Source organism: Psammomys obesus, unplaced genomic scaffold, assembly GCF_907164565.1.
Source record: "Psammomys obesus unplaced genomic scaffold, mPsaObe1.curated_primary_1811, whole genome shotgun sequence".
In the NCBI taxonomy this organism is placed as follows: Eukaryota; Metazoa; Chordata; class Mammalia; order Rodentia; family Muridae; genus Psammomys; species Psammomys obesus.
Genome location: NW_026596117.1, coordinates 15,535,079 through 15,557,987, shown reverse-complemented (window position 1 = coordinate 15,557,987; position 22,909 = coordinate 15,535,079). Strand labels below are relative to the sequence as shown.

Sequence of the window (22,909 nt, the reverse complement as noted above, 5' to 3'; positions counted from 1 at the left end):
CAAAGATGTTAACATAAAACCAGATACACTAAATCTACTACAAGAGAAAGTGGGGAATAGCACAAGAGAAAATTTCCAGAACAGAACAACAGCTCAGAAACTAATATCAACAGTTAATAAATGGGACCTCATGAAATTTCAAAGCTTCTGTAAGGCAAAGGACACCATCAATAGAACAAAATGGTAGCCTACAGAATAAAAAAAAAAAAAAAAAACTATCTTCACCAACCCTCCATCTGACAGAGGGCTAATATCTAAACTCAAAAAGAACTCAAAAATTAAACACCAAGAAGCCAAATATCCCAATTAAAAATGGAGAAAAGAAAGAATTCTCAACAGGGGAATCTCAAATGGCCAAGAAGCACTTAAAGAAATGTTCAATAACCTTATTCATCAGGGAAATGACGCTGAGATCCCATCTTAACACTTGACAGAATGGTTAAAATGAAAGACTCAAGTGACAACACATGCTGGCGAGGATGTGAAACAAGGGGAACACTACACTCATCCATTGCAGGTAGGAGTACAACTTTGTACAACTACCTTTGAAATCAGTCTGGAGGTTTTGTAGTCACTTATAAGTGGAAATAGCCATAGTGCACAGGATAACCATGATACAACCCATAGACCCACAGAAGCCAAGAAAAGCCCAAGGGAGAATGCTTGAATCTCACCCAGGAGAAAAAAGAAAATAGATAACTGAAGTAGATCAAGGGAGGGAGCTGTGTGTGAGAGGCGTCTGGGAGAGTAACAGGGGTGGAGAGTAACAGGGGTTCAGGTGTGGGGGGAGAGGGGGAAGGGTGGTGGGAGGGAAAGGACCTGAAGAGAGAACAGAAATTTGCAGGGGAGCATCACTGGGGTAGGGCAGGCCCTGAGGAATATACGGGAGTGACCCAGCTGAGATCTCTAACAGTTAGGGATATAGAGTCTTAGTCACCACCTCCTGTAGCCAGGTGGGTCTTCCTGTGAAGGGAGGGCAACACCAACCCACCAATAAAACCTTTGACGCAAATATTTGTCTTGCCTACAAGTGTAGAGATAAAGATGAAGCAGAGATTGAGGAAATGGCAAAACGATGACTGGCCCAACTTGAGACTCACTCCATGAGAGAGAGCCGATACCTGATACTATTAAAACGATACTCTGCTGTGCGTGCAGACAGCAACCTAGCAAAACTGCGTTCTGAGAGGCGTCATCCAGCAGCTGATGAAAACAGACGCTGAGATCCATGGCCAAACAATAGGCCGAGCTGGAAAGTTTTGTGAAAAGAGTGGGAGGAAGGATTGAGGAATCTAGAAGAGTCAAGGATACCACAAGATAACCTACAGGATACCACAAGATAACCTATGTAAGCTAACATAAGCCTGTGGAAGCTTACAAAGACTGAACCATCCACCAAAGAGCTTTCAGGGTAGGACCTAGACCCTCTACACCTATGTAGCAGATTGCAGCATGGCCATCATGTGGGTCCCCCAACAGTAAGAGTAGAGGTTGTCTCTGACTCTGTTGCCTGCCTTTGGATCCCTTTACCCTATCTGGGTGGCCTTGTCAGGCCTCTTCAGGAGAAGATGAACTTAGTCCTGCTGTGACTTGAGGTGGCAGGGTAGTTTGGTACCCCTTACAGGCCTGCCCTTCTCTGAGAAGTAGGACAGGAGGAAATGAGGAGGAGGGGGCTGAGGGCGGGACTTGGAGGAGAGGACCAAGGGAGCTGGGATCGGGCTGTAAAGTGATTAAATTAATAAGATTAATGTTAAAACAAAAGGATTTAGAAACATCAACAGTCATGAGTACAATTTGATGCATTTAACACTAGCTCCATCAATCCCATCTGTTTTGAATTTTAAGCAGATTTGAGAACTCTTGACTTGCATTGTCCTGCAGAGGTGTATGTAGTTTTATTCAAACTCTTCACCAACCAACCAAAGCAGCCTGTGTGGCTTCTAGCCTGGACAGACTTCAGAGGAAGAGAAACATTATTTTTCTGCCTTGTATTGAGACACACACTCTATTCTCTCTATTTCTCTACAATGGAAAAAAAAAAAAAAACAAAAAACAACCTTTTAGGTTTCTATTCCAAGAAATATATTTTCTACTCTATTGGCCTTGAACCAATCTACAAAGTAGGGGAAGTATTGTAGATGGGAGGAACATAGGCAAGTCACTGTCTAGAGGCCTGGAATCTTCATGTTTTAGAAATCAACAAACATAAATGATTTTTTTAAAGCTTGTTGATTATCCGATGTATGTTTTCTGTGTCTGAGAATCCAGCTGGTTTGTTTAGGACAGCAAGTATCTAAGAACAGCTTTAATAAGTGTTTTATTTTCTTACACAAAACTGTTTTTTTTTTAAATATTATATACTTTTCCATTACAACTATCTACATTAAAAGAAAAACCCACATTTCTCTTCATTCTTTAAAATAAAAATATAATTAATTCTTTAACCATAAAGGATCCTCCAGGTTCATAATTCAGTCTCTTTTAGGAGTAAATATAAATAATATCATATATAATGTTTATGAAATATCATTTTTATTTCATTAAAATTGAATTTTGAAGCAGTGTAACAGGAATGCATAAGAATTTAAAGAAGTTAGGCATGGGTGGTATCAACTATAGTCCCAACTAGCCAGGACACTGAGAAAAAAAAAAATGGTTGAGTCTAGACCTTCAAAACAGGGTTGGTAACTTACTTGGTGTTCAAATAATAATTAGCACTATTTTTCATTCAAAAAAGAACTCTCTAATTCTCTGCCATTTAGATTAGATGTGTGGGAAAGTCTTGTATAACATAATTCCATATTTAGAATTTAAATCATTGTAATTATTTATATAAATTGAGCTTACAACTTCAACTTTAATTAATATCCCCCAACTAGTTAACCAAAATACTTAAAATATACTTTTCAAAGCAATTTCCACCATGCCATTATGTTTAAAACAAGATTTTATTCAGCCTAAGGTTGTTTTGAACTACCTATATAGTAAAGAATGACCTTGAACTTCTGATTCTTCTGCTTCTAGTTTCGAAGAGGTAGGATTACAGGTCTGTGTTAAATTGCCTGGTTTACCTGGTGCTGGTACCAAACCCAGGGCTCTGTGTGCTCTAAGCAGCAATTGCCAACTAAACCACATCTTCTGCCTCAGTAATATTCGTTCCAGGCTTCCAATATATATGTCAATTGTAGTGCATGATACAGTAAGGTGTATTCATGATTGGACAAAGTATATTTTATAGAATGCACCTAAGCTAATGATCAGTCTAATAGTTGGAAGAATTTTACAAATTTTTAGCATGATTAAATTCTGATGAAGCAGATTGGCATCAACAACTTTAATAAAAGAATTTATGAATTTATAACTGTTAAGGGCGGAAAGTTATTACAAACAAAAATAATAGTATTTAAAAAGTGCTTAGGGTACCTCTGTATCTGCATCATAGTTTTTCTGAATGCCTTCTGGGACTGTAAAATGTAATGCAGCATTCCTATAATCTCAGCCCTTGGGAGAGTGAGGAATGGCCTCATTCTCAAAATGTGGGCCAAGACTGACAGCATAGGAGTCATGGAAGACCTTTTTAGAAAACAAGATAGTGAACCCAGCAGACATAGTCAAATTCACACCACCTAAGTGGCTCATGCCCATTTTACAGAACTGAAAATTAATAGCAATCAGATTTCATAATGCTTCCATTGGAGAAGGTGGCAGGTGCTGATATTAGTTTATTTACTGCCCAACAAACACATCACCCTTCTTTCCAATAAAATCCCAATTTTATTGACAGCAAAAATGTGCCAAACTCCAGGGCACACAATCATTTTCCCAGATACCGTCCTACCCCCTTAAAACTATGACCTAAAGATGGGAATCAGTTGTGAGGAAAGCTTTTTCTTGACAACAGGAACAGAATTATTGGGTGATCTCTTCTTTGCAGTTCAGATAGCTAGGGTGGTTCTGGAGCTCCTCTAGAAATCCTGAGATCAGCACCAAGATCTACCCCTAGTCAAGGAGCTATTGGTCACAGATAATTTCTAAGAAAATAAGAGTCAGTGTTCTTCAAAAGTATAACAATTACAAATTGACCATGTTCCAGTGGAAGGTCAGATGTTCAAAAATGTTGGGCAGCACAAATTCTCCTTAATGAATGAAGTGAGACAAAAACTTGTGTGGAAATGGAAAAAGTGAATGCGAAAAGAGTTGGGGGAGAAAGGGTAAACATGATCAAAACTTATTGTAAGTAACTCTCAAAGGACTTCTACTACAACTACTGCTGCTACTACTGCTAATAATAATAAAAAAAATTCAGAGATTTATGAAGAGCCACAGGCAATTTTTGATAGCTGAGAAAGAAACAGTCTTCCCCAGAGATTAAACTCCCTAATCAATTGTCCAATACCAAAAGTCAAGTTCAATAACACATTCATACTACATACTAGAAATACTGCATGGACTCAGTCGGTTGTATTTATATGTATGTATACACATAACAAGTATAATTAAAGAAAAACAAGAATTAATACATATAGGGATAAAATTAAAGATGATTTTCTTTCTTAGAAACAGGATCATGTCGTGTTTTCCTAGTCCTAGCTGGCCTGGTGTTTGGTATGTTGCCCTGGCCATTCTTCCCGAAGCTTTTGCTAGGATTATAGGAACACACAAGCAGTCTTAGCTGAGTCTGAGCTCTTTATGTCACGTTTTAAGAATAGGTCTGTGCGATGAGCCACCTACTACTAAGCTTCTTGTTTGTATGAAACTGAGCCCCCTCCCACACACAGTGAAGCTAGTGTATACTAAATTTTTAAATATCAGGCTAATCAATAAAGACCACCATGACTTTCTCCTTTTGTTTACACTGGATTATCAGTTTCCAATGCTGGTAAGATATTGTCTTTCTTTGCAATTTTTATTAAACATGCAGTATAAAAAGCTACACGGGAATATCATATCTTCTAATGTCTCAAGACAGACACATCTGAATGTCATACTCATCCTGAGTGAGCAATTACAGAGATGACAGGCCACAAAACAGCTCCCTGGAGGAGAAAAGTTTTGATGAAGAGCCATCTGTTTTCTGCCCCACTAACTTTTAGATCTACTCACTTAAGCATACACCTGCCCACTTCCTCATCTGCTGATGGATTTTGTTTAGCATCCCAGCTGTTTCAAGACAATGGCAACAAAAGCTGAAATTGCAGCTGCCTCCTGCAACTGGTGGCACTCTGGGTAAAAGATGCTTCTATTGGAATCTGTTACCCAAAACGACAAAATCCCAAACTGGGTGCAGTAATAGATTTTTAAAAAAGTAGACATGCCAATGATATTACAATTTAACACACCCGAAGACGAAAATGTCTCCATCCTGAGTCAACACCTAGATCCCATGCGACGTCATCACCGATGTGTTTCACACATAGTAATGTAAATCCTAAGTGACCCTCTCTAAAGTTATGAGTCAGCCCCTCAGCTTGGTGACAGCCAAAAATATCTCCAAGAACCTTACAGATTATGTGGGATGCTGAAAGGAATGAAAGCTAAAAAGAACCTTCTGTTAGAGCAATGTTCTGCTCACTGATCCATCTGGATCATGCTCTACTTTAAAGGATACAGACACTAGGATGTAGGAACATAGCTCAGTTAATATTAGTGTTTGTCATGAAGGTACAAAGACCTATGCTCAGCCCTCAACACCTACACAAAAAAGCCAAGCATGATGCTATACACATATAGTCCCACTGCAGAGAGAGTGAAGATAAGTGGATCCTTAGTGATCACTAGCCAGCCAGTATAGCTTAATTGCTGAAGATCAAGGTAATGGAGTCGTTTTTCTCTCTCTCATAAACACACACACACACACACACACACACACACACACAAAAGGCAACTGAGGAATGGCATTCAAGCTTATCCTTTGACTTCCACATTCATGTGCAAACACACACACACACAAAACTTAAAATCTGTTCCGATGTATCTCTTTTTTATTACTTTTTTTTTTCCAAGACAGGACTTCTCTTTATAGCCTTGGATGTCCTAGAATACTTTGTATAGAGTAGCCTGGCCACAAACTCAGAGATCCACTTGCGTCTGCCTCCCAAATGCAGGGATCAAAGGGGTACACCACCACTGCCCAAACTGATGTATCTCTTTAAGTCACTTTTTAATAGTGGTGATATACTTTGATATAAGCATTACTAATAATATGGCTTGTATACACATTTCTTTTGATCATATATATGCATATATATATATATACAGTCACCATTAATTCTATAATCCTGTGAATTGTTCTAAGTCAAGAGTTCCTGGTAAAAGAAAGCTTCCTCATTTTAATTTTCAGTTATCAGTTGACATTCTTCTCTTAATATTATTTTATTATTATTCACTTCACAGTGACTACAAAATGTTTACGCTCATCCTCTCACCATTTTTTCCCACCTAAGTTTACCCCATGTAGTTTTCAAATATTCCAAATATTTTATTACTTATGTAATCATTTTTTTTATATTCTCCTCAGTATAATCCCTAGTTTCGTCTTTTTTTCTTGCTTCAGTGATTACGTTTACATGCCCTAGATAACTAATTAAATCTAGACTCCCATATTCCCTTCTACTCGACTGAAACACCAACCTTGAAATTCCATTTTCTTTTAATTAAGACTTCCTTTCTGGGTATGCAAATTTTAATCTTCCTTGTAAACCTGTCGGGTATTTTAGTCCACTATTTCATTTCTTTAGAATCTGAAGAGTTTCTGTATGTAATTATGGTAACAAAAATGAATTTTCTCCATTCATCACAATTCTCTATGCCTGGGTTACTTAATTCTGGTGTAGCAACTTCTAAGAAATTCATAATATAAAAATGTAGTATATACCTCTAACCCAAGGACCTGAGTAGTAGCTCATCATATTTGCTTCCAAAGTACTCTTACATGGAATGAAAGTAGAACAGAAACCCTCCAACTGTCTCTCAAAACATAGGTCTTTACTGTCCTAACCACTCTTACAGTTTCTGTCTGAAGTACCAGAAAACAGAAAGCACATCATGTATCTTTCTGAAAGCACACGAACATTCTATATCCTTCTTACTTTTTCTTACCACTGATAATACTCAGGATATTGTGCAGGATTGAGCTACAGATTGAGCCCTGTGTTGTTTATACCTTTATTTTCCATATATAGTCTTGTTACATATCACAGGTTAGACCTGAATTCATTCTGTTGTCAAGACTAACCTTGAACTCATGATCCTCCTTGTTGAGCCTGTCTAGTAGCTGGGAAAAAGGGCTGGCTTCCCTTTGTTCCCAAAGGGAACATCACATCGTATTAGATTACAAAGATATCATTACAAAACAAAATCTAAGCAACATATTTGGGAATGTTGTTCAGATACATTACTGATTGGGAAACCTGTTTAGACATACAGAAGTATGGCCCTTCTTCCATCTTTTCTAATCCTGGGCTCCTTTAATTACAGGATCAATTGCATTTTGCAGCATTCCCAATGCTTGAGACACTCACAGAAATCCTTAGACTTCCTTAGTCATCTTCACAAACATTTGAAAACAGCCTTATCTTAGTTACCTTACTGTTTTATGGATATTCATGCAAACTGTATATCACCAAAGGAAGATTTTACTATTTTATTAGATTTTAGGTAAGGAGTGTTCCTCTGAGCCACACAAGCATGAAGAATTGTCTTGGGCCACATATCAAATCAATTCAGTAGAACTCCAATCAAACAAAACAATCCTGAAATGCTTCTCTACAGACAATGTCACTGCAGGTAATGCTAGGACACTTTGTGTTTATTACCTTAGAAAGCTGGTGACGTACTATGTTTAATAAAGATTTATTTCCTTCTCTTAAAAGAGGGGGGGAGAGCTTGTTTTAAGGCAGAACTACTTTTGCATTTTACGTGAAGAATTTTGTTGTTTTTAAAACACTTTAGACAGTGATCAAAACAATGAGAACTATAAATAAGATTTAAAGAATAAATTTGCCTGCCACTCGAATTAAGATGTAGATGAAATCTTATTTTTCTCTTGTAGGCTTTGAATTTATTAAGGGCATAATAAATATGAAAAGCATATCAATACTACCATATAATGGCAGTTAATAACAGCATAAAATCCAAGGAGAATTTTGAAGTTATCTTTCAAAATTTGATAACCTAAATTTGATGAGATCTGTATGAAATATGTGTTAAGTATTAATTTCATTCTTACAAGTCAATTGTAAATTATAAGATCTCTCCTCGAGTAATGAGAGTATTTCAAAGTAAAAACAAATGTTCAGGATTCTATGTTGTATCAAAAATTAAAATGTTGCTTAATATATTGTTCCTCATGTATTTGTTTTCATTTTACACTTCAGGCTTAGCTATTTTTCCATGTACCTGTAGATTAAAACAAGAGAGGACATACATTTTCTTTATGGTAAGTGAAGAGTATCCAGAAATTTCAAATGGAATTGTACTTGACTTAGAATTTGTGGACACTCTACTGTAGACAGAACAAGACCTGCTCTCTGGTTGTCTCAATGTTCTGCAGTTTTTTAGATCTCAGATGGACAGACAATGCACAGGAATTCACTCTATCCTCCCGAGAAAAAGGCTTCCAGTTCAAAAGGAAAACACAAGATTCTACAATATTCTCAATTAAGAAAAAAGGAGCAATTTTTAAAAATCAACATCTAGAATTGATAAAAGGATGATATCATCTTATGCAAAGACTGAGCTTTGCTCATCACAATACTTCTAACATTTAAAGTAATACCAAAAATCCTCAGTGATTTATAAGAATGAATGACCTACATGTGTAACTATATACTTGTTTGTATATATGTTACAAAAAGGCAAAGAGGATGAACATTGGAGGAAGGAGAAAACAGGGAACAGGACAGGAACCTACTACAGAGGGCCTCTGAAAGGTGCAGAGTATCGAGGCCGATGCTGAGACGCATAGTCAAACTTTGGGTAGAGTACAGGGAATCTTCTGGAAGAAGTGGGAGATAATAAGACCTGGAGAGGACAGGAGCTCCACAAAGACAGTTAAGGATCCTAAAAACCTGAAAGACCCCCTGGGCACAGGGGTCTTTTCTGAAACTGATACTCCAACCAAGGACCACTCATGGAGATGGCCTGGAACCCCTGCACAGAGGTAGCCTATGGCAGTTCAGTATCAAAGTGGCCTCCATAATAATGGGGATATGGACTGTCTCTGACATTAACTGATTGGCCTATTCTTTGATCATCTCCCCATGAGGGGGGAGCAGCCTTACCAGGCCACAGAAGAAGACAATGCAGCCATTCTTGTTGAGACCTGATAGAGTAGGGTCAGAAGGAAGGGGAGGAAGATCTCCCTTTTCAGTGGACACAGGTGGGGAAGAGGGAGGGTAGGATTGGGAGAGGAGGAGGGAGGGAGGTACGAGGGGATACAAAGTGAATAAACTGTAATTAATAAAAATAAAAATAATTTTTAAAAAATGTAAAAGATTTGTCTGAACTTCAGTAACTTGTCCTTTCCAAGAAACGTGATTTTCAGAGTCATTTAAGGATGGTAACGCACATGTCTATTCTGCCCTCACTCAAAGGAACTTCATATCTATGAAACGAAATCCATCTTTGAATCCCGAAGTGTCATTCATATCACTTGCCCTTAAAACACATTAAGGAAAAAAATAATTTCACCTGATCCTTTCCATCGAAGAATAATAAACTGCAAACTGCTAAAGCTATTTATTTGGCCATCTCCACTGATGAATCAGATTTTCTACAAAGATGATTCAGGTGGCGTAATAAAAAAAAAAAAATCACTAAAACAAAGGGATGCATGGGTCATGCATATGTTCTCTCAATCCAGTGGGTAGTGACAACGGATTGGGGGAAGCTTTTACTGTACTAGATCTAAGTGTTAGAAACAAGTAAATCCAATAAGTAAAGTGTGTTTGTGCCTCCAGGAGGCAAGACAATGATAAATAAAGCACTGGTAGTATTTTGGGGTCTTGCCTTTCAATGATGTTACCCTCTGAAAGCACAATACTATCTAGCCTAATGCACACCACTGTGTCATGCACTTAGTAAGTCTGTCGTGGAAACTAGTCACAAGCTGTGCAACTACACATAGGAACAGATTTAGAAAACACTCTGCAAAACCATACACCATCCATTTCTCAAGTAGCCTATCTTGGCACTTTCTGTCATGGAGTCAACAACAGCAACTCACAGTGTTAGGGAGGGTGTCCAGAAATGTAAGATGCTCTCTAGATACACCACTAATTACTAAAATTTCTGTCGAATGCTCTATATGGCATCATCACATTTTCTGTTTAACCTAGAATACACTGGGATGAATCCATCAGCAGACTGGTTCCATACCAGACAGCTAGAGGCTTAGGCTTTCTTTACAGTCTCCTACAAAGTATTTTAAATAAAGAGGAAATGTACTAACACTTTTATAAAAAACCTACCTATATACCTGTGTGAAATCCCTCCAATTTATTCTCACTTGTCACTCTCTAAATCTCAAAGGCAAGTGTTTTCTGTAGCCTTTAGGCCAACTGGAATGAGTGGACCTGGTATTGAGTACAAAATAGGCTCTAAACTCTTCTTTCTCAGGCTTTTCCTGAAGGTGTCCTATTGCTGTCTTTCTAGGAGTCCCCACAGAAGGGAAAGCGGGCCAGACGCTCAGCTGCATGATTCTTCTGCAGGAGCATCAGACAACCTCTACTGCATGGGTGGAGAGCCTAAAGCAAACTTCACAGCTCACAGCTTTTAAGAAAAGCAGAGACACCTACCACCAACAACTATGGTTTACACTGTTTCTGTTTGAGATTACAACTTCTTAACAGAACAGCTCCATCTCCTATTTTCTACACAAATTGAAGCCTATCTTTTCCTCTCTCTTCTCCTTAACTCTTCCATTCTTTATGCTTAAATCTCAAACTGTTCCCATCACTAGTCACCATGGCAAGGCTCAGTGTTTTCCATTCACAGTCCTGATCCCACCCAATTAGGTTAGCTTTGGCATCATTGACATTATATTATTTGCTTTGAGTGAATGCAACTTTGTGTCATCAACAAGATTGATTTTCATTAATTGATTATTCCATATTGCTACATTTCATGATAATCACAAATAACATCAAAAAGGGATTTCCTTTTGTGTACTGATTTTGTTTCCAGAGACTCTTCAAATACACAAAAGTGTGTGGACGAAATAAGACCAAATGAGTTTTAAAATACCACAATTATCTAGTTTCCTTAACAATACATAATATTTTCAATCTAGACATGGTGCATCCCATTAATCCCAGGAGGCAAAAGCAGTTTGACCTCTAAGTTTAAGGCCACATTGTCCTCCGTAGCTAGATTTAAGCCAGCCAAGGCTGAACAGCAAGACCCTTTCTCAAAACCAAAACAAACAAACAAAAAACAAAAAATACATTTTATCTGCTCAAAAGTTAGTAAGTTTTACAAGTCACATGTCATATGAAGGAAGTGTAATGCTGGATATTGTTGTCTAACCTGCATGTGTAATACAACCAGTAACTAAAAATATTTTCTTCATAGTCTGTTTACTTAACACTGTACAAAGGACTCACATGTACACAACAGCATAAACCCTTAACAGACAAATATGCCATTTATTTTACCTTCATTTTAAAAACCAAAAATTTCCAAAGAAAGGTTGATTATCATACCAAGGTATGCAATTAACATAGCAACAGAATTCAAGAACCAAAGAAAAGCTTTATCTCTGTCCTTATTGATAAATAAACACCATACACACACACACACACACACACACACACACACCCACACGTATGTATGTGTGCTATGGACCTTTAACCCAGGGACCTGAGTAGTAGTTCATCATAATTTGCTTCTAAGGTTTAGTTATATGTAATTGAAGATAGAACAGAAACCTTTCATTTATTTTTAATTTTCTCCCAAGACATAGGCTTTTCTCTTCCAAACCACTCTCCTACTGTTCTAAAGTCTTCCACTGAAAACTTTGAATACATATCACACATCTTTCTGAAAGCACATCAACCTTCGACAGTCTCTTTGCTTTTCTATACAGCACGGTTCCTGACTCTGGGTCTTGTGCATCTCTGTGCTACATCTCCAGCCCTGTACTTCTTTATATTTTTGTATAGTCTTGTTTCTTAGAGCATGTTAGCCCTGAATTCATTCTGCTCTCCAGAGTAACCTTGAACTCATGAACCTCCTGCTTCACCTCTCTGGTAGCTGAAAACCATCACATACTTTTCTGTATCGCCTAAATAGCTCATATTTCAATGTTTATAAATTCCCTTGTAATGCAATTTATATAAACATGTTATCATGCATCTCCCTGCAGTCTAAGGATAAGACTAAACTTAGAAAATGACCTTCAGGCCTCACATCAGTGACCTGACATCATGACTTTCCTGACTGTAGACATTAAACTTCTTAGGATTTCAGATGATAAAGTGAGAACACTTGGAAGATACTTTCTAGACACGCTCTTCAAAACAACTTTTTAAAATGTAGTTAAGCATGGTACTCAATCTAGATTTCTCAGACTGCATCCATAATTTAAAAATCAAGGCTTGTCATTTCTAATAGTTATCACTGCTGAGCACTGTGAATGTTAACTGTCATAAGTATATGAGACCTGTCTACACACTCATTCTGCCAATGACCCCAGAAAATTGGTCTGAAAACAAATGTTAGCCTTTTTAGTCAGTCAACGATTTGAAAGATTTCTCAGAAAAGTACAATTATCAGTTTCCCTAAGTGGCTACTTCTAATGGTTAACATGGAGACAAAAGGACAACTTCATTTATGCTGGGTAATTTTTTTCTTTTATTACAGTTTATTCAAATTGTATCCTGGCTGTTGCCCCCTCCCTCATCTCCTCTCAATCCCACCCTTCCTCGATCTCCTCCCTCTATGCTCCTCCCCTAGTCCACTGATAGAGGAGGTCCTCTTCCCCTTCTATTTGACCCTAGCCTATCAGGTTTCATCAGGACTGGTTACATTGTCTTCCTCTGAGGCCTGGCAAGGTTGCACCTTCCTCCCTAGAGGCAGTGATCAGAGAGCTTGCCACTGAGTTCATGCCAGAGAAAATCTCTGCTCCTGTAACTAGGAACCCCACTTGGAGACTGAGCCTATGTGCTACATTTGAACCAGGGTTTAAGTCCTATCTATGCATGGTCCTTGGTTGGGATATCAGTCTCTGCAGGGGCCCCAGGGCTCAGTTTTATTGGCTCTGTTGGTCTTCTTTTGGAGTTCCCATCCCCTCCAGGTCTTTCTATCTATCTTCCCCTTCCCTGCACTCTGCCCAAAGTTTGGCTATGACTCAAAATCTGCTTTGACACCTCCATCAGTAGAGTCATTCAGAAGCCATCTGTAGTATGCTGGGTAATTTTAATAAATGTTCTTAATTCATAAGATTTTAAGACAATTCTACCTTGGCTTTCTACTATCATAAAGAAACAAGACTGCAAATTCGTAAGACCTAGAATTATTTCTTTGGTGTGTTTTCCAAGAATACCACCTCCTGAGAAATAAACTCCCAGAAGACATGGCTTCTGGTATTTGTACAAATACTTGTGAGGTTTTATTTTTTTTTTTTCTTTTCAGAAGAAGACCACATCATGTTTTCTTAAGAATCTACATTTAACTGAGCCACACAAGATCTCTGTGAGAGAAAAGGCAAATAAACAGAATACAATGTCCCATTTCACAAATAGGAAGTTAAGCTAGAAATGAGACAAAAGAATCATTTCAAATCTTACCTTTTGCTTGTTGCAGAATTGTAGCTAATACAAGTTAGGTTTTGAATAATTTGGTAGCAAAACTGCTCTGATTCATGTAAATGTCATCTTGAAATATATTGATGTCAAAGTGAAAGGACAGTATGGTAATCTCATCATAATTATTGCATTTTTCTCAAGAGAAAAAGGAAAGTGTACAGATAATTCTGTTCATGCTAAAATTTAAATGTATTTAGTAGAATTATAGTTCATTAAAGAGATCCATGGGCCACTGTTCTGGAAGATTAGGATAGATCTATCAGTAAATCAAGGAAGAAAATCTGCAATAATTGCAGATTTCGTAGCCTATCTGTGTCTTAAAAATAGACAAAATAAGCAATTAATCTCATAGTAATAAACAAGTTAGCTTGTATATTAAAAGAAACATGGCTATGGAAAAATGAAGCTGAATAAGAGGGATCAGGATTGATGGAATGGCCAGGCTATCGGATATGTTAGTTTGGTCAAGGTCGGTGACATCAATGAATATCCAAAATGAAAAGAGAACAACAGCAGAAAAATTCCCACAGAGTGTCCTGAGGTGTTCACAGAACAGGATGGATGCCAGCGTAACTGAAGAGGTGTCTGCAAGCAGAGCGCTGTGTGAGATGAGGTCAAAGATGGAAGGCACAGAACTCAGGATTGTACAGACATCTAATGCAGGACTCACAGGGTGTGTGACTGCAGAGCTCTGAGCAGACAAATGGTATTATCTGACTTAAATTTTAGAAGAATCTACCCTTAATTATTAAATTCTTTAAAAATGCATAATCCAATATATTGTGTAACTTTTGCTGTGTGTCTTAATCTCAATATATCATCCTTTTCTCAGAATTAAATAGCACTATTCTCACTTTCCGAAGGAAAATAACAAAGACAGGTGAATAACTTTTCTAACTTACTGTTAAAATCTGACTTCTCTTTTATAAGTATATAAATATATATATTAAAATTATAAAAGGATTAAAGTAACACTTATAATTAATTATCTAATTAGCCATCAGTGAAGATGTTCATCTTAATGTATTATTACTGAATTGAATAGAAACCATTTTCTTATTAATTTCTGGAATATGACATAGATATATCTGAGCTTTCAATTTCAAGTGATATATGTACATTCGGATTAAGACTTCTAGATAGAGATCTGGTTAAACAACCTCCTGTAATTTCAACTCTGTTGATAATCTGACATCTCTGACCTGCAAGGACACCTGAATTCATGTGCACATGCACCCATTTGGAAATAGACATAAATACAAATAAAAAAACATATGTTGTGGTGTGAAAGTAATAATAATAATTTGAATTTTCAGGAGTCCATTTTTAAAATTTTCACAGGCTTTCATTTATCTTCATTTTCTAGTTGTCTATATACACATCATTTTGCTATATGAAACTGTAGTCATCATACTCAACACTTATCAAAAGAATTGTAATATAAAATGTATTTCAGAATTAATAAGTGTGCATCTAAAAATGCAGAATATTTAAATTTCCCACAAGTGCTGAGGACTAGAGCTGGTGTGTTAAACCTTCTGAGTAAAAGGCTCATTTTTCTCAGTGAGTCACAGTGTTTTCCTAAGCATTCCTACTAAAAGAGAAGCCAGGTACAAACATTCCCATTTTTTAAGTAGCAGGAACTTAAAAAAAAAAAAATCAACCACAGGGAAAAGGTCACTCTCAGTCAAAATGCAACTTATTGAGTTGAGGTGGGTTGGTAAAGGTGGGGGAAACTCCTCTTTTCTGAGGAATAGGGAGGAGGAAAGGTGGAAAGAAGGAGGGAGGGTAGGAGTAGGAGGAAAAAGGGAGAGGCTACGTTAGGTATGTAAAGTGAATAATAACTTAATTATTTTTAAAAATATCAACATTTTCTTTATGGCCACAATCTGCATATCAATGTCCAGATGAAATCACAGAGGATTTATGATATGACGTCCTTAGAATCTTATTAAGGTAACAAGAGGCAAATAAAAATGAGATAAATAATACAAGCTGATATGTAGTACATTCTATGTGAGCTATAGAAACAACTCTTATAGAAATTCAGCAGAGAGTTGAATCTCAGTATTTCAATTCAGTTAAGAAGGTCTGTACTGAAGACCACTAGTGTTGTAATGGTTTTCATGTTAAAAAAAAAAAAAGTTAAGCTTTCCATCAGCTGAAAAGAAGAATAAAAGTCATTCTAGTAACAGGAGATAGTATAGCCAAGGGCCAAAAGAGCAGATGGAAATGGATTGTCAAAAGAAAAGAGTAACATCTGAAGTGCAAGATAGATGGGAATTGACTTAACATGGAAAATGCATCCGAAGAAGCAGACTGGAGGAAACTTTGGGGGTTTTGTTGTTGTTGCTGTTGCTTGTTTGTTTTATTTTGTTTTCTGTTTGGTTGGTTGGTTGGTTTGCTTTTTTACTGTAGGACAGGAGGCAAAAATGGGATTTGCTGAAATATTACTGTGGAGCACGCCTTTGTGTACTTTATGTTGTTATGCAACACTCCTAATCAACTGGAGAGGTAGACAAAGGGCATCCACTTTTAACTGAAGGAAACAAGGATTCCCTGATCAGGCAGCTTTGTGGGCGGGGCATGGAGCAGAAGACCAATCTAGAAAGGCCAACCCATAGCCTATGCTCCTTTGAGTACTGTTAACACTATCTATCAAATTGGGAACTATCAAAGGAATGTGTCAAGACAAGAGAGTGCCGTGCATAAATCAGTGTCTTGATACTAAGAGGAATCAGAGCATGCCATATTCGTAGATGATCATTGTCAAGGGATTATGGAAAGAAAAGAAGTAAGGTAAGAAATGGCACAATACATTCCATTAAACCAAGTAACAAGACAATGGGGATCTATATTTAAATGTGATGAAATGGAATTTTTAATGTAAGAGATATACTGTTTTAAAAATTTAGAGACCATAGAAATATCCTGAGCCCCAAAATAGGTAGCTTCCCCTATCTACTCATACAATCCAATAACAAAGATTCTTTTTAAACTGAAAAAAAAAATGAAGTTCAAGGTCTAGCTTCAGTATTTTACAATTTATTTTGTATCAGGCAATTTATGTAAGAATATGTTTCTCTGTCTGAGATCAAAGAACTGCCATTTTTTAATCCATATCCTAAACCACCATCACAAAGTAGGACAGTTTTGTGTTAAGCTTGTTTCTCTGGTATGAGGAGGGTAATAGTTTACTGGCACATTTTGTAGCATGATTTTCAAGCTCTTATATCCCTACTAATTAGAACAGTATTAAGAAGAAACAATTTTCCATTTTATGTTTTCTGTTAGAAAATTAAGTGTTCTTTAAGTTGGTTCCTAAAAAATGATCTCTTGGAGATGCAAGTTGTTACTCTGTCATATTTGAAACATTGTTCTTCCCTGGGCCCTCTTTTAAATACTACTCAAGAATTCAAGTGAATATTAACAGTACTTAAATGGCATACTATTTAACAGGTTAAGTCAGTTTGACTCTTTTCCTACTACTGTCAAGATATTCTGTACAATTTTCAAAGATACATTTAAAATAAACAGCTTTCCATCTTTATCAAAATAATTACTAATATAAAAATCCACATGTTAAGTAAAATACAAGGTTTTGACACAGTCACATGTAGCTCAGGAAATCCCTGTGTAGTTAAGGAAGACTTTCAACCCTTGATCAGCTTACCTCTATGTCCCAAATGCTGAGACCACAGGTGTGTGTCACCGGACCCCACTTAATACAAATCGTAACCAGCAAAATCACAAAGTTGTTACTGCTGGAACAACCATATAACTGTGCTGATCATTACCTAGAATGGAATGTTCAACTAATCTGTCTTACTTTTGAATCAATTAAACATTTACCTAACTATGTGTACACAAACATTTATCACATGTAGTTTCATAGTTAACATTTTAAGTAACATCTATATATCTACAAATAGATAAATACTTAGCATTGTTACAACTCATGAGTAACAATATTTTGAGTAACAGTATTTTGGCTTGGGATATTTTTGTTAGTTTCATATCGATGCTACTTTCATCTAACTGTACTATCACTTAGCAATCTTGAAGGCTAATTAAAATTTAACACACTAGCAACCTCCAGCTTCCTTTAATTTTTTGGATTAAAAAAAGTTTTTACTTAAAAATTGTTGTTGAAGTTCGAAATTTAACTGTGTGACAACTTTGTAAAGTAGGATTTTCCCCACTGCATATTTAAATCATCTTCATGTCTCTTGTTATTGCGTATCTATACTGATCTGAAAATGGGGAACTATAAAAGTGGTAATGTAATAATCCTTGATGCTACACAGGCACAGCTGATGTATAATAATGATGCTCTTCTTGAAAAACAGGCCATTTCCAATTAGAAAACTATTCACACACACATACACATCTCCATATGAATGTGGACATTCTACACAATATATATTAAATATGTTAGGCATGTGCAAAAGGAAAGTAATAAGGTTTATTTTGTGTATCTTACTTTCCATTATCTAGGACTTCAAATACTTGACAATTTCTTAACGCACAAAATGTTTTAAAATAATAATGTTACCTTTAACCTATAAAGTCATTGTTCTTTTTGAAAGTTTAAAATAAAGGAGAACTATTTTTACCTCCCAGTCCTGGTCTAAGCCGATTATCATAACCATCCAGAAGTCTGTCTAGAATTCTTGTAAAGATGGTGATGTTATTTTTAGCCTCATCTTCTTGGATGTTAGCCAGTACCAACCTAAACAGATAATTTTACAAGTTGGTATATATTATATATGTATATACAGTATTTGGCTAAGTGCCACAATGCTCTTTTTCCTTCCTCTGAATTTAACTGAATTTAAGGCTCCTTCGGCCATTAGTGACACACAGTTCTCTCCTTTTTTCACTCTATAAATAGTACTAAAGTTATAGAGAATGTAAATATCCTGTTTTTTAAAAAAATGGATAGTAAATAGTAGGATATCAAAAGTTTAATGATAACACTTTGTGACATCTACCGCTTAGCACTATGAACGATAGTCTTAAAAAATATTCCTTAGAACACACCATGGTCACAGATTTTCACATGCAGACATTATCAGCAAGAGTGTTTGAAGTCGGATGGATGTAATAGCTACAGAGGCTTCTGAAGTGATTCTCCAGCATTGAGACTATTAATTGGAAATTAAACTGTCATACTGGTGGTACAAAATTTCTCTATCATTTTCATACATAGCACTATTTTTCTCTTATGTCTTTCAGGTTTTTAGACGAAGGTAATTTCCTGACTTGGGGTATACCTCCACCCAATGGCCAAGTATAATATAGACATCAGGGAAACTCCACTGGCAGGTTGCCAGGCTCCAGTGTGGCCAAGAGATGAGGAGATGGAGGAGGGGTCTGAAGGCGGCAGCACCACACAGCCTCGCAGAGTGAGGAGGCTAAGTCCTTTGAGTGGTCTCAGAAGAGTGATAAGGGGGCTATGTAATGATGAAAGGGTCCAGTAACCCTTTCTTTGGTGATAAATTTGTGGCAAGAAAAATAGTCTTAAAATATCCCTAGCAAAGCTTTAGAAACAGGCATTTTCTCCATTATTTCTTCGTCATAAAGCCAGAGACCTGATTTAGTGACAGCAATTTGGTACCAAAGAAACTGAATGTATAAAACAGAGTGTCCCCTTTCATTGCCATTTTTTTTCCCTCAGAATGATTCAGAGATTTAAATTACTGTCCCCAAAAAAGAATCTTTTATATAATAGAATAAAATACTGCCATGAACATTATTGGTCAAATATAAAGCAGAAAATAAGCAGAGTGATATTTAGTTGAGCTGTCAGTGGTGGTTCTCAGTGCTTATTAGGTGATAATCGACTGTCCAAGCACTTAAAGCCAATGTCTTCTGTACTTACATTCTAGTTGGCATATATCATATAAAAGAGATTGAAAGAGACCATTTACATTTAAATGAATGCAGAACTAGTAGCTAACAATACTCAAAATACATCAAAATTGGCAACAAACTTCAAGTTAGAATTTTGAAGACTAGAGTGAATATTAAAGTGTGAACATGAAGATGAACATCCTCAAGTTACATAAGTAAATCAGTTCATACACTCTAACTTCAAAAGTTTCTTAAGCTAATTTTAAAATCAGGCTCTAGGATAGTCATCATGGTCTAGCTGAGATTTTCACATAGAAGTGTTTCTCAGTCATATTTCATTTTCTTTTTCTAAAGTTACAGGGGCTGTTTCCCAATTAGTGAAGTATTTTCAAATATATTTCTTTTCTGTTCCAAAATATCTTTTCACTCTTTGAACAAAAATTGGTCAAAACTCTTAAAGGAAACAATAAAATGATAAAATACTTGTTGAAAAGTAATGGCTACAAGAGAATTCTTACAAAATTTGCATTTTATTTTTTCTTGAATTTAAAAACATTTCCTAAATGCATTAAATAAAGTATAAGCACTGCTGGTTATTTTTTTTTTAAATCAGAAAAAGACTACAATTAATATAGAATTACTTAAAACAATCAAGTTAAGTTCCATATAGATAACAGGCAAAAGAAAAATCATGCATTTGAAATAGCAATATTTTTATCATTAAACATCTTAAAAACAAAATATCTCTAAATTAATGAGATGAAAAGTTGGTTCGTAAGTGAAGCTTTTGTTTTATTGTTTGTGATTTTCAAGTTGTATACTGCCTCCACCTAGAGGTTTAAGACTCACATATCAGTTTGGGTTTCTGTGTTATCTGTAGCAGTTCCAACGATTGAGAACAAGAAATGAAAAGGGTGAAACAGAAAGAAAAAAAAAAACACTTAAAATCACTTAGCTCATATTTTTCTGTCTGTTCCTAGGAGAACGTGGCCTCCTTACCAGGTTTTGATATTATTATAACTACGTGTACCTTAACTACAGGCATTCTTTGGGCTAACATACTCGTGATGGGGTAGTCTCTTCTTCAGTTAAATGTTTCAAATAGAAAAATTTTCCCATTCACTTTTGCATTTGGTTGCGTTAAAAAAAATAAGCAAACTTTTTAGAGTTTCAGATACTTAGTAGGTCAATGTCCTGTACAATCCTTTTCCACTGAAAATAAGTCCTCAGAACACTTAAGACTCATAAAGACCGTGGATAAAGGGATGGCACTTAAACATCACGCCTGAAATGAAGAGATCAAACACAGCGGCTCACCTGGCTGGGTCCCACATCAGGAAAACGAGCAGCAGAGACCTCACTTTGCAGGTGCTCAAAATCGTCTTCATCTTCCTTGTTTGCGAAGCTATGGATGAAAAACAAAATAAAATTAAAATTGTCCTCAGTCCTACTGTGCAAGTAACCCAAAAGAATGGCATTGCGATTGGGAGGGGGTGTTACTCCCTTCTTCTAGGTTTAGGGCTAGATGACTAAAGGAAGAGGATTTTTTTTTCTTAATGGCAAGATGACATTACTAATCTTCCTCTTTATTTTCGCCCCTCCAGTAACTTCCCCCAGCCCGATCCTGTGCAAACACTTTGCTATGCACACATGAACTGACGACACCTAGGACTCTAAACTGACACATGAGCTTGTGAAGGAATAGACTGGAGTAGTGAGTGGGAAAGAGGTAGAGAGATGGACACTCCGTGCCTCGTGCCTCGCCCTCTCAAGGAAGACCACCTCCGCAACCACAGCAGGAAAAGCTGGCAGCCAGTAGCCTACTTTTCAATTAATGTCTTTTCCTTACAGTGAATTGCGGTCCTCCTGTCTTCACTTTCCTCAACAACACCCCTTCCCCCCCCCCAAAAAAAAAAAAAAAAAGAAAATCAAATCCAAATCATTCTTCCTGCCCATCCACATTTGCCCACATCCATGTTCGGAGGCAGCAGAGTGGGAATCAAGTGCTGCGAACTATGCGTTTGACAGCTGCTCTGGAGCCAAGACTACCAAAAGAGTGTGGGGCTCAGAATCAGACACCAAGCATGCAGGCAGCGCAGCCACAGCTTGCAAAGTTGGGGACTGTAAAAGAGCCCGGCCAGCGTGCTACCAACAGACTGGCCCTTGGATTTTTTATTGTAGTTGCAAAGACGTTTCTGGGGAGGGACAGTGGAATTAGATTTTGGAGGCTGGGAGCAGAGGAGAACCTGAGCTTCCTTTTCGAGAGAGCATGAAGAGTGGAGTGGGCTGGGGGTTGGGGGTGGCATGCTGGCGAAGCAGAGGAGAATGGGCAAAGGTCCCCCGCTGCCACCAACAACATCTGACTCCGTACCTGAACAGCAAGCAGAAGCAGATGTTTTCCTCCAGCGGTTCTGATTCTGAGAAGACAGAAAACTTGAGAGGAAGAGAGAGAAAGAGAAAGAGAGAGGGAGAGAGAGAAGGAGAACGACTGCAGCAACCTAAAGAGCAGGCAGAGAAGAGATGGGCTGGTGGAAGCTGGAACAGAGCAAAAGGAACCGTGGCCGCGCGAGGAGTAGGCGGCGAAGGCGTCCGTAGTGGCGGTGATGGGCGGAGGAGGAGGAGGAGGAGGAAGAGGAGGAGGGAGTAGCGATGGCAGGAGCCGGGGGTGGGGGCTCGGAGGCGTGATGCGCGCAGGCAGCGGCGAGCACGAGCCCCGCGCCTGGAGGAGGAGCCAGCCTGAGGAGGAGGACTAACAAGGTTCTGGGGAACGGGGGACCTCCACCCCCAACCTCAATCCTAGCCAAGGGACCTCCGCCTTCAGGGCACCTGGAGCAGCACAGCCAGGGAGGCGCGGGGCACCCCAGTGCGCCTGGGAGCGCCGCTGCCCGCGCCCACACCACACTGGAGGAGTGGAGCCCACGCCCCGCCCGGAACTGCTCTCCGGAGGCAGTGAGCTTCCCGGTGTGTGGGTTAGGGGGCCGCTGCTGGTGAGTGTGGGTGCTGAACCGTGAGTGGTATGCGTTTGTGAGGCCCTAGGTCCCGCGGGCTGCTCCCTGCCGCTGGCCCCCTGACATCATCCCTGGTGGAGAGATGTGGTTGCCTGGAAGAGGTAACGGTGTATGGCTCCCACTGGAGGGCGAAGGGGCTAATCACGCCTTTACTTAGTCATCAGCGTATCCACGCAGGACCAAGTTAAACGCATGGTACGTGGAATTACACAGCAGGAAGTTTCTTTGATTTTCTTCTTC

At 37.9% G+C, this 22,909-nt stretch overlaps 1 protein-coding gene across 2 annotated transcripts in view; it reads right to left on the bottom strand.

Moving 5' to 3' along the window:
• Window positions 1-22,655, bottom strand: part of Gabra2 (gamma-aminobutyric acid type A receptor subunit alpha2) — a 146,391-nt gene extending 123,736 nt beyond the window's left edge. The window contains exons 1-3 of one of the 2 annotated variants that reach the window (XM_055629379.1): window positions 22,033-22,655; window positions 20,979-21,066; window positions 18,422-18,537 (exon numbers count right to left, since the gene is read on the bottom strand). In XM_055629379.1, coding sequence (XP_055485354.1) covers window positions 18,422-18,537; window positions 20,979-21,049 — 187 coding nt within the window. In that variant the 5' untranslated portion in view covers window positions 21,050-21,066; window positions 22,033-22,655. Of the gene's footprint in view, window positions 1-18,421; window positions 18,538-20,978; window positions 21,067-22,032 lie in introns of those variants that run through there. The other variant, XM_055629380.1, reaches the window with a different exon arrangement.
• Window positions 22,656-22,909: the final 254 nt, after the last annotated feature.